This window comes from Balaenoptera musculus, chromosome 9 (assembly GCF_009873245.2).
Source record: "Balaenoptera musculus isolate JJ_BM4_2016_0621 chromosome 9, mBalMus1.pri.v3, whole genome shotgun sequence".
NCBI lineage: Eukaryota > Metazoa > Chordata > Mammalia > Artiodactyla > Balaenopteridae > Balaenoptera > Balaenoptera musculus.
This window is the reverse complement of record NC_045793.1, coordinates 42,103,476-42,121,140: the sequence shown is the minus strand read 5'-3', so window position 1 is coordinate 42,121,140 and position 17,665 is coordinate 42,103,476. Positions and strand designations below refer to the sequence as shown.

The following is a 17,665-nucleotide window of genomic DNA, read 5'->3' as shown; positions in this document are numbered from 1 at the left end:
GAGGGTCTGACGGTCTGACCATGCACTGTCCTGCAGTTAGGTGAACTGAAGTTTTCCACAAGTGCTTGTGTGACCATCGGACTGGGGAGGCTAGCACGTTATATCCCTTCATGACCCAGGGGTTATCTTATTTGAGCTGTCTTTAGTAGACAGGCTCTATTTTTTTGGTGCAGGTTCAAGAAGTACATACGCATGAAGTGGTAAGCGCCAAATGTGAGTTCATGCAGAGCCTTTCCAAATATCAGTTGTAGACCCAGAATCTGGGGGCGTTATTTATTCTCCCTTCTCACCTCCCACCACCACCCCTTCTACCATATCGCGCGCCCCACCCCTGAACCGAGGCAATTCAAGTTTCATGCTGTGGCTGAGACACAAGATCCAGGTTCTCCCAAATCTCAGGGGTGAATGACTGATGTCTTATCCATTAACACTCCTCTCACGCTTGAAAAAATAAAGGAAAATAATAGGGCCTATCTCGGAGCGAAGAGAAAGATCGAAGGTGATAGAACACAGTCTTATTTTTCACTTACACCTCAGATCAGTTAGACTGAAAGATAGATTCAATTTTCTTGTCATAGAGGAAAAATATATTATCTCTCTGTGTGGGTGAGTGAATCCCAGGACTGGAAAACCGCAGGCTCATTATCGCCATTAAAGTCATAGTGACATGCTGGGTCTTCTCTGTGCTCCAAAGGTGTCTGCATTTTCACATTTTAGATGAATCCCAAGCCACTGGCTTCTGTCTTCACTTTCATTTTATGGGCTCCACATGGAGCCCTGAGCTCCATGATCCGTCTTTCTCCAAGATCCTGCTTTCCATCACAGAGGCTGCTTTCCCTCTATTTCTCTTTTTGGTGGGTGCTTTTGTAATTTGCCTCCTTTGTGTATGTGTCGCTGCCTGTCTCAGTCCAGCCCAGCTGCAGTGACTGACACCTTCAACCTGCGTTCCCCACCCTCAATCCTCCACGTGCCCGGAGGACTTGGCTCTCGCCCCCTGCTGAGCGGCAGCCTTCCCTCTGCCATCTTGTTTCTCTGTTGGGATGGGGGGCCTTGTAATAAACCTTAGGGAGCTTGGCTGGGGCCCTGACACCCTGCTTGGCCCTGACTCTCACCTGGTGGCCTCTCTCTTTTCCCCGCCCAGTGGATGAAGTCTCTTCAACCTGCTGGAGGTGGCACCTCATGCCTGACCATAAGTAACACTCCTGCACCCTCTCCCTCCCCATCTGCAAGACTGGACTGCTCTGGTATCCAGGGGGACTGGAGTTTATCCTGCTCCTGGATGCTGGAAACTCATCTGCTGGCTCCCCTTTGGGGCCTAAGCTGAGCCATAGCCTTGTTGCATCCCAGCTTACTCCCCTCTTCCCACTGTCTTACTGCTGAGGTCCCAGAACACGTTAGGATGAGACCACAAGGCGTATCCTCCTTCTGGACCAATCCCTGTTCCCTCCCCTTCATGTCCTTGCTATTCTGGCACTGGCTCTAATTGGACCAGGTTGATGGAGGGGAAATTCTTAGGTGAGTAGTTGGGTCTGTGGACAGGATAAGCACACATTAGCTGTAGTTAGAAGAAAACTGGGAAAGGTATAATGGGTTGGTTTCCCTTCTCTCTGGTATTTCTGCCTATTAAAGGTCAGGGTGTCTCTGGGGCTGGTCCTGTGGAAGGTTGGCTGGGAGTGCTTGTGATGGGTTTATGATGAAGAGGGAAAACAGTTCTTATGCTTTTCTCCACTGATTGGAACTGTCAGTTAGTTATTCGCTCTTTCTTTTTATGTATGACTTTTTATCCTTGTTACTTTAATGGTATTCTTCCATATCGAGAAGCCCTGGTATAAAGACTGATCCTACCTACATGTTGTACCTACGTGCACAGAGGTGGTGTCTGGGACTCCCTGGTTAGAAAGTGAGTCTGGTGAAGAAAGGTGGTCATGAATGCCCAGGACAGGGGCAGAGGGTGGTCCCACAGTGGCCAGGAACCATCAGTGTGTGTGTGTGTGTGTGTGTGTGTGTGTGTGTGTGTGTGTGTGTGTGTGTGTGTGTGTGTGTGTGTGTGTGTGTGTTTGCGTGTGTAAGGGGCGGGAGCCTGTGGGTTGGCTCAGTTGATACCATATGCTCCCTCTGAAGATCAAAGGGACCTACCCCAGCTCCTATAGTAGCAGCTCGAGTCTCAGTCATGTGTATGTTCTTTAGCGCAGAGTCTTTGGCATTTATTTAATGCTGGGACCACAATTGAAAATTTAGCTACCGTAAGAGCTTAGTACTAACAAAGATCAGCCACACCTTCATGAAATACCATCTGAGTGTATTAAACCTTGGTAAAACCACATTAATTTAGACAGGGAGGAAGCCAGTAATAAAACTGAAGGTATACCACAAGGTATTTTAAAATACATTAGGTTTCAAGTTTAAGAGTAATTGGGACAAAATGGAGTTATTGCGGATATTTTGTGGCAGAGGCCCTTCAAGGAAGGCTGACTTGCAGACTTATTTGTAGCCAGCACTCCCAGATTTCTTGATCATAGTCTAAGCCTTTGGATAGCTCCCTGAATGCATATGGCTTAGAAAAGTGTCATTGGCCCTCGGTAATTTCACTGTCAGGATCTACATACTATTGTCCTTTCCTTAGAGGACAAGGACTTCATCTTAGCTTCATTTTTACCCTCAAAGCACGTAATAGTTATCTCAGACATATTAATGGAAAGATTGCCTTCCTCATAGACTGTGCCTGAGACGACTCATCCCTGGTCAAACATAAACTTTCTTGAAAGATCTATGAATGCATAATCCTAATGTGTGAGACTTACTTTCTGGTAATTTCTCAAAAAGACAAAACATTCTCACCAGGAATTTTAACTGCTGGTAGAGCCTGTGGGACTGTCACAGCCCTTGGCAGTCAGGCAGTGACTGTGTCGTGACTCACAGACAAGGCTAAGAGGAATGATGCTAGCCCCTTCCTCCCCAGCAGGAGTCAGCAAGACACCGATTCTTGTTCTGGGCCTCCACTACCTGCAGATCTGATGCTGTGGCATTTAACCTTCTCTTTCCTGAATAGTCAGGCTGAATTCCCACCTGTTTACTGAGGCAGCAGAGAATGTAATCACTGACTCAGGGCTTCTCCCCCGACCCCTTTTGCTCCCTGGCCTCTTTCCTAATCCTTAAGGGGGGGCTAAAGTCAAGTCTACAGATTAGCATCATCATGTTTCTTGGCTCAAAGGCAGAATAAATGGAAAACCCCTTTTATTTGCTTGCACCACCCTTAGCACAGTGCCCCAGGAATCAGACTCAGGTGTGTGGCTATTGATTAAGATGAGATCCACCCTAACCTGGGCAAAGCAACCAAGCCTTGAGGCTGAGCTAGCATTAACCTGCTTCACTGCCGGTTCCTGTCTGTGGGAACGAAGATTCAAAGATTGGATGTGGAGCAGGGGCAGAATGGAGACAATGAGAGGGCAGCAGCCCCCTGTTCAAGCTTCTCATCTTATGTGAGTTAGGAGTCTGTCAGAGGAGGAATGAGGACGCTGGGTAAATCCCACCTACTTCCCCAGTCTGTTTAGGAAGGACCCTGATGCTTCGTTGAGGAATTTATGATTTATTTCCCATGGCAACCAGGCAGCAGGGATAATTTAGGATGTGAATAGTAACTGAAAAACATTAAACAAATTTTAGGTGGTTAGAACTTTCTCCCTAATTGGATTCCCCCTACCCCCAAACTAGAGTTGTTCATATCGAACACACTTGTTCCACCTTTTGCTCTTGTGCTGTGAAGTGCTTGTCTAGATCAGCGGCTGGAGGGAGGCCATCTGAGGATAACGCAAAGCCTAGAGCAGGGTTTCTCAACCTTGGTGCTATAGACATTCTCGGTCGTGGGGGGCTGTCCTGTGCATTGTAGGATGTTTAGGAACATTCCTGGATTCTACCCCTTGGATGCTAGTAGCACTCCATCTCCAGGGGTGATATGATAATGGGCGGGTGGGTTGCCCCTGGATGGGAACCACTGGCCAAGAGAATCCACCAAGCGATGGATGAGTCCCCTGATCAATCACCTTTTTCCTTTCCTTGCTCTCTTCCAAATTACGTGGAGTCAGTTTTACATACTATGGTTGAGTCAAGGGAACGGCCTGGCATATCTGAGAAAATTTATGGAGGCAGTCTAACCGCAGTTCATGGAAAGGGAATGGGATTTAAAGTCAGAAAACCCAAAGTCAAGTCCCTATTGGTGTGACAGAGTAAATTGGGAGCACATCTCCCCTGCTCCCAACTTCCCTTCCCCCAGCATTTCTTAGCATGGGAGAAATCTAGGAATCTGAGAACATCTGTTGGGGGAACTGAACTTTTCATCCACAAATGGCTCAAAGAGACATTATCAGCCCAAGTGGTTTTCCTTCACATGTCCAAGGCAGCCCAGAATGGAGTCAAGTTCACTGTGTGATCATGTTATCATTTCTAAAGGGCGTGGTCAAAGCCGTGTGAATAGCAGGAACATGCTTTCCTCATAAGAGTCTGGACAGTGTTTCCTTGGAATAATAACATTTGTGGCACATTTCATAATTCAAGAGGAAAATGACTTCAGTCTCATTGGTGGGGAGCCTGGAATGTGGACATGTTCCATTGTTCCCCAGTGAAGGGACCCCAATGAAGGGGTCAGAGCCCTTTGAGAGCTGGTTAAAGGGTCCCTGCTCTTTTCTTATGTGGGGTGGTGTGGAACTTCCTGAGGGAGCTGGTAGGGAGGTTGGCTTAAACAGGAACTACAGGAGGAGGACAAGAGGGGATTGAAAAGACACAAGGATGTTACGTATGCAAGGGAAAGCTCTCCACCTCTACCCACTAAGGAGGGCACAAAGGAAGGCGTTTCAGGTCTTCCCCCTCTGAACTGCTCACCTGACTCATAAGGAACTGCTTGGACCTCCAGGACACTGTAGCACCTGGGCACTGTCGCTTGGGCTGGTCTAAGGAGGTGGCTATGGCAATACCAGGGAAAGGGCAGCCCCTTTCCATGAGAGACTGGCACAGGTGCTGTCGATATGGGGCTGAGGGGATGGGCCCCAGGCCCCTCCTTGTAGATGCCTGTCAGAGAGGCCTGAGGCCAGCACTCCCCATACTCCCTCCCTGCTTAATTTTCTGTAGTAACACTTATCATCCTCTGACTTTTGGAGTCTTTCTCCCACAGTAACATAAGCCTATGTTGGCAGAGATTTTTGACTATTATGTTCACTGATGGTTACACAGTGCCTAGAACAGTGCCTGGCATATAATAAGTATTTTTGGAAGGACATTCTTCCCTGAAACACAGAAGGAGAGCCCTGCTACACCCAGCTTGCATATACAATAAGCTGTGCAACATTTGGCAAGCTACACAACTTCTCTGAGCCTTAGTTTTTTCATCTATCAAATAGAATAAATAGAAACATTTATCTCACAGAATTGTTTTAAGGATCAGCATGGCAGCCCTTCCCAAGGTGAATTACTACTACTTTCACAATGTTTGTGAAGCATCTGGCATGCTAGGGATTCTATTAGAAATTTCTTGGAACTTTAAAACATTTCAGAGCCAAGGACTCCAAGAGAGTGTAGAAGCAGGGAGCAAGCCCTCTGGAGGACCCTGTTCTACAGAACTCCAACTGGCCACCAGGGTGCACAGATGTCATTAGAATCCTGGCCACTAGGGGGCACTCGCCACTGAGGTTTGGAGAAATCCTTCCCTTTGTCTCCTTCCTATCTCTTGTTTGGGCTTCATTGGCTCCTTCTAGATTTCACCTTCAGTGAAGGGGTTTTAAACTCTTACCTTTCAGTTTGTCCTAATTCTTTGCCAAATACATCTGCCCTTTCTGACTTTGCATCTGGTTCTGGCCACCTTTGGATACTGACCTTTAGATCCTGTACCTGGGTGCTCTTCCCTTCACCGTTCTGGTGGCATTTTAGGTGTATTCCTATATGGTTTGAACTACATATATTTGAACTACGAATACATTGACATTGTTAAAGAGTAAAAACATCTTCAAACTGATACCGAGAGGATGATATCTGCTGTGCAAATTATCCCAGAGAAAGGTTCCATCTGGTAAGCCGTATAAAATCACATGGCTGCCATTTGGCAGGTGGGAATCTAGATACTGCAGAGTCTGCATGACCTTTGAGTACAATTTTTCAGGAGTGGTCATGTCTGGGACGGGATCAATCTTCCTGTTCACAAAAGACACAGAAAATATCTTAGTATATTATAGGATAAATGCATGCAAATATAAGACCCACCCCCAAAACACACACACACACACACACACACACATACACACACACAATAGTTATTGGTGTTATTGCAAAATATTTCTGGTTTCTGGACTCCCTTGTGGTTGGGTGGGCCATTGACTGGTCTGGCCTATGAGTTGTGAGCAGAAGTGACATGTGTCATGTTTGGTTGTATGAGAGCCTCCAGGATGCCCTTTCTCTTTGCCATGAGTCTGGGCAATGTTCTAGAAAGCAGCTGCTTCACCAGTCTGAGTCCTGGAACAGAGCTCCATGGTGATCCCTGATGGACCATGTAGTGTGAGTGAATAAATATTTATTGCTTTATGCTACTAAGATTTTAGGGGCTGTTTGTTCCTGCAGCATAATTTCACCTATCCTGACTGTTACATACAGTTAATAGAATCAAAGGGGTCTGGTATTGCTTATTATTTGTTTGATACTTTGAGCTCTGCAACTTGGTCTTTAAAACTTTTCACATATATAACAGTCAGGGAAATGAAATTTCACTGAGAAATGAAGTGACATTATGTGTCCACATTACATCTTTCTGTTCTACAATGAATTTGAACTTTCATGAATTTCCTGATAGACTGCTATTCCAGGCTATACCCCTGCAACAATATCTGTCAACAGATAATTCCAATTTGCATCACTGCCTTTTTCTATATAGAAGTGCGTGTGCTCTATAGAGGATATGTGAAATTTTAAATTATATTTTTATCTTCTTGTTCCATAAACTTAGTGAAAACAGAAAAAGGAAGTGCTGAAAGTAGTTATAATAGCACGGTCCTAAAATCAAAGAATTTAAGACCAAGATGTAAATCATAAGTGAAAGTAGCAAATCTTTAGCTTCAATTAGACATTTACTGAATTTAAGCTGGTTGTCTTATTTTCATTTGGTTTGGAAAAGAACAAAAGTGAGGGTTGTACAAAATACTAGAAATACATCATTGAAAGTTCCATTTAAATGTCCCTCCCTTCCTTCCTTCCTTCCTTCCTTTCATCCTTCCTTCCTTTCTTCCTTCCTCCTTTCCTTTCCCCTTCATTCCTTCCTTCCTTCCTTCCTCCTTTCTTTCTTGTTATCTTTAAAAGGCAAGGTATACAACTGGAGACTGTCATACAGAGTGAAGTAAGTCAGAAAGAGAAAAACAAATATCATATATTAACACATATATGTGGAATCTAGAAAAATGGGATAGATGAACCACTTTGCAGGGCAGAAATAGAGACACAGATGTAGCGAACAAACGTATGGACACCAAGGGGGGAAAGCGGGGGTGGTGATGGTGGTGGTGGGATGAATTGGGAGATTGGGATTGACATATATACACTAATATGTATAAAATAGATAACTAATAAGAACCTGCTGTATAAAAAATAAATAAATAAAATAAAATTCAAAAAACAAAAAAAGGTTTAAGGGAATAAAGAAAACTAAGGAGTGGCTAATTAATTTACATAATAGCATTTCAGAGGGCAATGATGAAGCCCAGAACCTAAGTGACTGGCAAGTTTAACATAATACTAACGTACTTTCTATTGAATTGTTTAACACAACCTTTCTTCCTTCCCTGCCATTAAAAAACACTTTGGGGCTTCCCTGGTGGCGCAGTGGTTGAGAGTCTGCCTGCCAATGCAGGGGACACGGGTTCGAGCCCTGGTCTGGGAAGATCCCACATGCCGCGGAGCGACTAGGCCCGTGAGCCACAACTACTGAGCCTGCGCGTCTGGAGCCTGTGCTCTGCAACAAGAGAGGCCGCGACAGTGAGAGGCCCGCGCACCGCGATGAAGAGAGGCCCCCACTTGCCACAAGCAGAGAAAGCCCTCGCACAGAAACGAAGACCAAAAAAAAAAAAAAAAAAAAAAAAATAAAAATAAAAAAAAAAAAAAAAACAAAAAAAAAACACTTTGGTGATTCTTATCTACTACAGAATGAAATTCAAACTCTGTGGCTTAGCACTGAGACCCTCTACTGTCTGCTCTTCCCTATGTCTCATTTCTTTTGCTTCTCCCAGGACAGGATGAAGTGTTAATGCCAGTGTTTGTAGATGACCACACCTCATGTTACCCATTTTCTTTATTTTTGAAACTGCTACCTGGCCAAATGCTCAGTACTGTGAACTATACTAGTAGTTGTAGTAGGTAAACTACACTCCATGTAGGCAGGGATTTTGTTTTGCTCATTGCTGTATTTCTAGTGCTTGGAACAGAACATTGCATGTAGTAACTATGTGTTGAATAAATGATTAAAGGATTGAATCAATAAATGTAAATACAGGAAAAAAAAGGCAAGGTATAAATAGGGATTCTAGAATATTTTTTGGCTTTAATATGTAAGTCTATTATTGTTCATTTTTTGCACCGTTGACTTTTGTACAAGCCTTCAGGAACATATCAAATTTGAATTAAGATACTAACCTGCATTAACCTGGGAGTTGAAAATAGAATTCTCTTTAGGCTTTAAACTGCCTGTTGTTAACCTAATGGAATCATGCTATAAGTTATTTTCTATTTTAAGTCCTTAAAATTCCAGATTTACCTAATGATCCTGGAGTGGATTGAATAGCATCCCTCAGAATGTGACCTTATGTGGAAACAGGGTCTCTGCAGATGTAATCAGTTAAGATGAGGTCATACTGGATTAGGTTGGGCCTTAAATACAATGACTAGTGTCCTTTTAAGAAGAGGAGAGACCCACACACATAGGGAAGAAGGCCATGTGAAGCTGGAAGTGGAAATTGAAGTTATGCTGCCACAAGCCAAGGAATGCTGAGAATTGCAGGGAGCCACCAGAAGGATGAAAAGACAGGAATGATTTCCCCTAGACACTTCAGAGGGAGCATGGCCCTGCTGGCACCTTGATTTTGGACTTCTAGCCTCCAACACTGTGAAAGAATAAACTTTTGTTGTTTGAACTCACCCAGTTTGTGATATTTTGTCACTGCAGCCCTAGGGAGTTTGATACAGCTGCCAAGCCAGAAAAAGTAAGTTCATTACTCACAAGCTGGACCCGAGACACAAGAGACATGGGAAGAGGAGACAGAAAGAAGCCCCTAGGGGTATCCACTATTGTCACTTTTAAGGGAGCTGCTCCTAAATGGAAATTGGTGTTGTCATTTTGGAAGGAAATTTTCAGAATGTGTCAAAATTTGAAGTTGGCTTAACTTTTGACCTTGACATTTCTCTTTCGGGAAGTTGTCCTATCATAACATTTCCACAAATGTGCAAAAATGTACATACAAGTATGACAACATTTCTTGGAATAGAATAAAATTGGGAAAAGCTAAAAAGCCTGGCTATATAAATTATAGTAGATCCATGCAGTAAACCTCTATACAGCCATTAAAAAGAATGAAGTAACTAGATATAGGTGATGGTTGCACAACACTCTGAATGTACTCAATGCTACTGAATCGTTCACTTTAAAATGCTTAATTTTACATTATGTGAATTTCACCTCAATAAAACAAATTTTTTTTTAAAGAATAATCTGTATTTCTTAGCATGGAAAAGACTGCTAAAAAGTATTGTTGAGTGAAAAGAACAAATTACAGAGCAGTGAGCATAATATTATTTCATTTCAATGAATATTAATCAGTCTGTAAATTAGAACTTACATAGGAAAAATCTGGCTGCAAATACAGGAAACATCTCCATTGGTTAGCTCTAAGCAGTGGTGGTGGGGTGGTAGGGAGTGATTCTGGAGAAACTTTCACGTCCTAGACCTGTATTATTTGAACTTCTCACAACAGACGTTATTTTGTAATCAGAGAAACAGTCAAAATGAAAGGGGTTCTCATATCATTTTTATTCTTTCTAAAATGAGGAAGAAAGCTAAATATTAATGGGAGGGGCAGAAAACATTGTATTTTATGTCATTTCCCCTCCACCTATTTCACTTAGTGATATAAAATGACTTTTCACGTTGTTGCTGTCCAGAGGGTGACAGGCTGACCATGGGTGTGAAGGTCACACGGGCCAGGTTGTGAGAAGCAATATGTCGCTGCACAGAGGAAAAGATGGAGCGAGTCTGACGTTTGGGGCGTTCGGTGTGGTTGGTGTATGTGCTTCTACGCTGGGTCATGAGTTCCTTGGACTTTCTGAGAGAGAAAAAGAGAGATAGGAGGAAAGAGAAAGAGCTGTCCCATTTTACAAAACCCCAGCATGTAGAATAAAATGCTATATTCATGTTTTTCATTACTTTGGGAAAAATTATATGACTTTATGAATAAAAAGCTCTCCAGCCTGCATAAAAAGCACTCAGAAGGATTTGAGAATAGGTTGCCGACCTACTAGGGGCCAAAGGTTGGTTAAGGCTTTGGCTTGATGTGCAGAGGCACAGAAGCCCTAGAAGGACCCCAGTTTGTGAAGGGGATTCAGGCTGCCTTGTGCGTTTGTTCAGACCAGGAGAACGAGGTTCAGAGTAACCAGGTTTTATCTTCACTGTGTGTTTGGAGTGTGACAGCAGGGGTGAAACAAAGCAAGTTGGGTGTCTATATCCTGTCTTCTGTCATTGGTAAAGCTAGAATGCACAGCTATTAACTTTTGCCTTGGCATCTCAGGGTTTTTTGGTTTTTTTTCTTCTGCTGATACAACAACTCTTTGGCACAAAGCAATGATGCTGAGCTAAGACTCTCCAGCCACCTAAAGGCAAGATGAGTTAAGATGGAGCAAACTCTCCCATACTCCCTACTTAATGATTATTTTTTAGTTAGAGACACAACCCTGATGATAAACAAAGAATCTCAGCTAATTTGCATTTATGAAAGGGCACCTCACAAATTAAGCAAGTATAACCAAAATGGCTAATTGCTAAGTGAAATCAGAACGTAAGCCTTGGTATATATCCAGAGAAAAACATGGTCCAATAGGATACATGCACCCCAGTGTTCATTGAAGCACTGTTTACAATAGCCAAGACATGGAAGCAACATAAATGTCCATCGACAGAGGAATGGATAAAGAAGATGTGGTACAGATATACAATGGAATATTACTCAGCCATAAAAAGAATGAGATAATGTCATTTGCAGCAACATGGATGGACCTAGAGATTGTCATACTGAGTAAAGTAAGTCAGACAGAGAAAGAGAAATATCCTATGATATCGCTTATATGTGGAATCTAAAAAGAAATGATACAAATGAGCATATTTACAAAACAGAAACAGACACACAGGCTTAAAGAATGAACTTCTGGTTCCCGGGTGGAAGGCAGGGATGGTTAGGGAGTTTGGGACTGACATGTATGCACTGCTATATTTAAAAAGGATAACCAACAAGGACCTACTGTATAGCACAGGGAACTCTGCTCAATGTTATGCAGAAGCCTGGATGGGAGGGGAGTTTGGGGGAGAATGGTTACATGTATATGTATGGCTGAGTTGCTTTGCTGTGCACCTGAAACTATCACAACATTGTTAATCGGCTATAGTCCAATATAAAATAAAAAGTTAAATAAAAAAAAAAAAAGAAGAATGGAAGCCTTGGTGTTTCTGCTGGAACATTCTCCAGTCACCTTTGCTCCCTCACGTACAGCTGGATAATTTACATACGCGCGTTGCCAGGTAAACCCTGTAGTGTGTATAGCAAAATTAACCAATTCTTAGTTGAGGCAAGGGCAAAAGGGTCTGAGTGACAGGTGGTGGGTCATCTCCTCTGGATGCCATAGATGGTCCCTCTGACCCTGTCCCTGAAAAATTCTCAACACCATTTGATCTGTGTCCTCTTCCTCCTCCGGTGATTTTTGAGGGGACTTAGCACTAGTATTTCGGGACCAAAGAGTCCCAGTGGTTTGGGAAACACCTCCTAGGCCTTCCCTGCTGTCAAAGGCTGAATGGGCTGAGCTGGAAGTGTCGAAACCTCTTCACGCAGGTGCTCTGGAGCCCATATTAGGTTCACTTTGCCATCCCGCGTTTGCCTGCCGCGGGAGTGCCCTGCACCCTTCCTCACACACCGGTGAGCTCGTGCCGGTCAGTCCTGGAGAGGAGAGGGGTTGAGGGTGCAGGGCTTACAGGGGAGAACCATGAAAGACAGGCTGAGAGACGTGACGCTCATTCCAGGAAAATAATGGGAGAGAAGGTGGTGCCCAGCACCACGCTCTCACACGTCAGGAACACGTGGTGGGCTTGGAACAGATAGAGAGCCTCGCCTTTGGGGTGGCTCAGAGTCGGTCCCTGTCCTAATGAATCGTGCCTGATCATGCAAGGTAAGCCTCATGACTTGGGTGCAGGGCCAGACGCGATCATTTCATTACCATGGCAGGTGTTCCAGCCAGGTTTCACTGATGGCCGATGGCAGGGGTGCCCCCCTCTCAAGGAAGAAGGCAAACAGCCTCTGCAGAAAACGTTGCCCAGAACCAGAGTGAAAGCCCAGAGACTTGCTGTGGTTGAGTGCTCAGATTTCACTCACAGCTAGCTTTCGTATTTTTGAAGCATCCAGGTAATAGAGGTAGCCCTTTGCTTCAGGCCCCCCAGTTGTAATCACATTATTGACCTCCCACCCAACCTCCTTGAGGAGGCATCTTGACATAGCCTGGGAATGGGGTGGGGTCTCAATGGGCCCACATTACCCGATGCATAGAGATCCTGGGTCCCCTAAAAGAGGATATGGCCTGGAACATGCTGGCTGGTAGAGAAACTCATTATTCCCTTGGCTACCCACACCTTCACTGAGGACGCTGGGAGAGAAGGCTCCTCTGAGCAGCGGGAGTTCTATCCATTCCCTTCTCTGCTGGTTTTCTACCCTTGACTGGATAGAATGGATTGTTTCCTGGCAGTTCAGGCTCCTTGGAGTCTGAGATCTATCAGCATCTTGACTGCTTCCTCTTAATGCAGTGCCGACCAGCTGTCCTAGGTGACATCTGAAACATCGGCATTGCAGAAAAACACTTGGGAGCCGGCGACACAGACAACCTCTGTAGGGCGGCCCTGGCTCTCTCCATTAGGTGAAAAATGTTCAGTTTATAATGTCTAGGTCCACTATAAAAAATGGAACCATGTCCATTTCTGTGGCTAGTGTTAGATGCTTCTATTTTTTTTTTTTTAATCACATTTCCAGTAATTACAATGTTCTTTTCAGGGATGTTGTAATCGGATATTGGGGAAGGTTTGTCATCACCCTTTATGACTTGAGATTCTTGAGGCCATTCCCATTTCTCACTGCTGCCCTTGCTACCCAAGCCTCCGCTGCTGTAGCTCACTCATACTTGCCCTATTTCCAGGAATTTTTCTCCTTCTGTATCACTCACATTCTATAGCTTTTGAAGGCAATGATAGGAAAAGCCCAAGGAAGTTGGGTTAGCTTAGGCCAAATTGAGTAGAGGTACAACAAGAAAGCTAGGTTTGTCTATTTTGTCTTTCTTCTTGAATTCCTGATGCTAAAAGCTATCTTGCAATCATGACCTTCATTCATTTAACAAGTATTTATTATCTACATTAGTTTAGAGAATTGAGAAAGAAGCACATAGCTGCATTATTTTGGTAAAATCTAGCATCGTAAAAAAAAAAGAGAAAAGAAAAGTCAAGCAAATATCCTAAAAGTTTTTTTCAGGATGGACTTATGCAATTCGTTGCTGGCTTGAGCTTTTATGAAATCACTTTGCTCATTTGGGGTAATCTCCTCCACCTCGACATTCTGGCAGATGGGGAGGTATACTTGCCATCTGTCTTTATTTTTCTAACCCCTCCACAGGACGTTGCAAAGTGGGCATCGTGGGGACATCCCACACTGCCAACTCCATTCTTTCACCCAAATGCTTGCTGTTTCTCTGCCCGGATCCCCGGCGGGGAGAGAGGCTGGCATGGGTCTCTGGCTGATGTCTGCCTGCCCTTTGGCTCCTTGGAAAAGGAAGAGCAGGACTGGGCTGGAGGGGCCCCTGCGTGTACAGCTTCTGCTGAAAAAATGCAGTTTCAGGGATTTGGGACTCTTGGACTAAAAGACTCTTTCAGCAGTGTTTTTTACGCAGTATAACCAGCTTGTTCTCTGTCCCCTCCAGCGGGACAGGATCCAGAGGTTGGAGGGGCACTGGCTGATCTGATCATAGGTTTGTTCTGTTTTGTGATGGGACTGGGGGTTGAAGCTCATTTCTTCTCCTTCCATAAGCTCCTTGAAGTCAGGGACGGTGGCCTCTTTGCCATCATACCCCAGAGCCAGGCACACAGCTTGGCATTTCATAGGTGGTCAATACGTACCTTTAAAAGTGAATTCATAAAAGAAAGCAAATAAGGCAAGTGTGGACTGTAGAAAGAGTACAGAATTTAGTCAGAGAACCCAGTTGGGCTCTCAGCTTTGCTGCTCAATAGCAGCAGAAGCAAGTTCCTTACCTAACCTTGCTGAACCTCAATTTCCTCATTTGTAAAATGGGACAATCACATTTGCTTCTTAGGGCTGCTGTGGGGATGACCTGATATAGAGAGTGGTGTGGCTCTTGGCTCATGGAAGGTTTTGGGGGTGTTTGCTATTTACTGGAGAGTTCCAGGTGGGTCATTACAGAGCTACCTTGGGTCCCCAGCATGTAGCCTTGGCAGGCTTGGGGTTCTGCGGACAGTGGTAAACCAGTCTAGGGGCTGCCAAGGCAGGGCATATCAGTATCTTTGGATCACAGTGTGGTATCTCCTGCCTGAACTCACTTCACCATTTAGGTCTACACCTCCTTCACCATAAGAGTTCTGGAGCTCTCATGGAGGTATCCATGAGGGCAAACACACGTTCATAATATGGAACCATGTTTTTAGCACAGGCTTAGAAACTTGGTGAGTGAAGTACGAGAAAGCAAAAGGTGGGCACTGAACAGGGTGGCCTGCTTCTAGCACCTCTGGGGCTGGAGTCCAGCTCTGCCATCAGTCGATTAATTGGGCAAGTCATGTCACCTCTCTTGGCTTTGCTTTTCTGTTTTACTAAAATGATGGGTGGGTGGCGACTGGGGAGTTGTTTTAGATCTGATCTCACCTTTTTTTTTTTTTTCTTTTTGGCCATGATCACAGGACAGATGGCATTCACATGTGCGGCATATTCTTAGGGGTATGCACAGACTTCGAGAAGCCTTCCAAAATGTTGTGGGGGACTGAAGGCATTCAACATTTTGAAATCACTACTGATATTAGCAGTTTAGCAAAACTACTTTCTTACGATGGGCCGTGGGCATAAATAGGATTGGCTGTGAATTATGCGCAGTTTCTTTGCAAAGTTCCCAGTCTATGCTGTCTCGACCACGTGGGTGAGTAAATCAGAATATGAGTGAGGATGCTGTTCTTATGAGATAGCTGTGATTTTGCCTTATTTTATTTAAAAAGCCATGACTCTCAATCTTGGATTTTTGATTAGCACTAACATATTTCTTGTGGTATAACTCAGAGTTGATCATGACACACTCCTTTGTTATGAATCAGAGCAAAGAATTAATGGGTCAGATATTCTTAAAGTCTTTCTGCTTTGCAGCTTGGTTTTGTTGATTTCACATGTGTCTAGGACTTGCTAAGATAGGGAAATTCAGTTCCGCAGCAGGATACTGTAATGGAGTGGATTGAGTTGAGAGGGCAGGGAAACTCAGAGTCAAAGAATTTCCCAAACCTTTCTCAGTAACTCACCTCTTGCAGACATCATTTCCAATCATGGCGTATATGACAATGGCTGGTTGGTCCAACAGCTGGTTCCTAGACAAACTGAGAACCCGTAGATGGACTCTGAATGTCAAACACTTGGAAGCCTAGCTGTGAATCTTTGTATGACCATCCTCTTGGTAACATTTTGCTATTTTTCTTTCATTCCAGTATCACCATTCCCATTTCCCCTCTTCTTCTCTATAAATTTTAACCCACTTTTCCATTAGGAAAAGACCACATAAATGCATAGAACTAAAAGAGTAGATTGAAGTCTCCCGTAGGGGGACACACTACCATCTTTATAGCATCTTTCACAGAATTTGTCATGAATAAACACAGGTGAGTTATCTGAGTTACTTGTGTCCAGACGTGTAGGACATTATTACAGCTGTGGACCTGTGGTCAACTTTGAAAAATCAAGGGTTTATCAAGGTTTCTATTCTGGACACCCAAGGCCTTGCTTCTGAACTTTAAGTCCAATACAAGCACAAAATTGTTTTCTTGTTCATAAAGCAGGATTAAGAAACAATACTTTGGCCAGACCTAAGTTTTACCCACTTTGTATGCATTTTTATGGACACATGTAAATTAATCACTTCCTATGGTCACTGGCCCAAGAAGTGACAACTTCCCAGTGTATGGAAAGTGACTAACAAATTATGGATGCTCAGTATAAGTGGTTACTGGGTAACAACAGAGAGTTTTTATTCATTTTTCAAAATAGAAACCTAACTTAAAAGCAACTTCTTATATCCCTCCCTCTTCCACTTACCTTTCTATAAATCTCTCCAGGCTTTGGGAAGATGCACCTTAAAATTAAGAAAATAATTAAAGTTAGTAAGTTCAATTCAGCACAATCAGTATGAGAGTTTGATTGATTGACTGAAATCATGGAAGAAGTATCACTGTACACTCAAAGGTCATCCAAACCATCATGCTGATGGGAATGACTTCATCCTGCAACTCTCCTTAATGGGTCTTCTATTTGCTTGGCATTATAATTAACATAATCCTAAGATTTTTAGATTCACAGGTTTCAAGACATTTCCTAAGCATGAATGGGTGCACTTTCTAGTAGATGTGAGAAAAAGGTATAAATCTATCAGCAAAGACAGAAACTACCCAAAGATTAAGGAATGAGTTGAGGGATGAGAGGTACAGTAAAAAGGATTATCTGAGAACTGCCCATCTCCCTAGAAATGCCCATTTAATTGCCTGCCAGTATTCCTACTCACTCCTGGGGCTCCTCCTGACTGGCTGGCCTGCGCAAGGTTTAGATTGTAGAGTTGAAATATTCCAGTTCCTGTAGTGACATGCATAACCATCCTTCCCCCACCCTTGTTACCACCTGTCATGCATCTCCTATATGAAAATTATATTTATTGAATACTCATTTTATTGTAGACACTCTGTTAAGCACTTATATTATTAGTTCATTTAGAACTTAGCACCACTGTACGAGGTAGGCATAGTAGTATTCCCATTTTATAGATGAGGAAACTGAAGCTCGCTTAAAGTGACTTGCCCATAGCCACACAACTAATCATTCAGAGAGCTGCAATTCAAACTCAGTCCTTTCTGTGAGGCTGAGCTCTGGTTCCTTGTGTGACGGTGCTTCTCTAGACTGGGTGTCTAGAAAGGGTGAACCCAAATAGGTTTACTGTTTCTTTGTCCCTTGGAAGATAGTCTGCAGCAATTAGTGGGTAATCCTCAGATGGGTGGTACAATTCAAGCGGCAAAGAAGATTTTCCTGTAACTTCCAGCCTTGGAAGCTTGGGGGGAAGGCCAGTGGGTGTTCCTGCAGATCCACGTGGGAAAAAGGGC

The 17,665-nt window shown here is 43.7% G+C and overlaps 1 protein-coding gene across 6 annotated transcripts in view; it reads right to left on the bottom strand.

Annotated features, from left to right (window-relative positions):
- AOAH (acyloxyacyl hydrolase) overlaps positions 1–17,665 on the bottom strand; it is a 177,583-nt gene that overhangs the window by 19,820 nt on the left and 140,098 nt on the right. For all 6 annotated transcript variants that reach the window (XM_036864537.1, XM_036864542.1, XM_036864543.1 and 3 more), the window contains 3 exons: positions 16,614–16,650; positions 15,827–15,901; positions 6,005–6,177 (listed from right to left, as the gene is read on the bottom strand). In XM_036864537.1, coding sequence (XP_036720432.1) covers positions 6,005–6,177; positions 15,827–15,901; positions 16,614–16,650 — 285 coding nt within the window. The remainder of the gene's footprint in view (positions 1–6,004; positions 6,178–15,826; positions 15,902–16,613; positions 16,651–17,665) is intronic.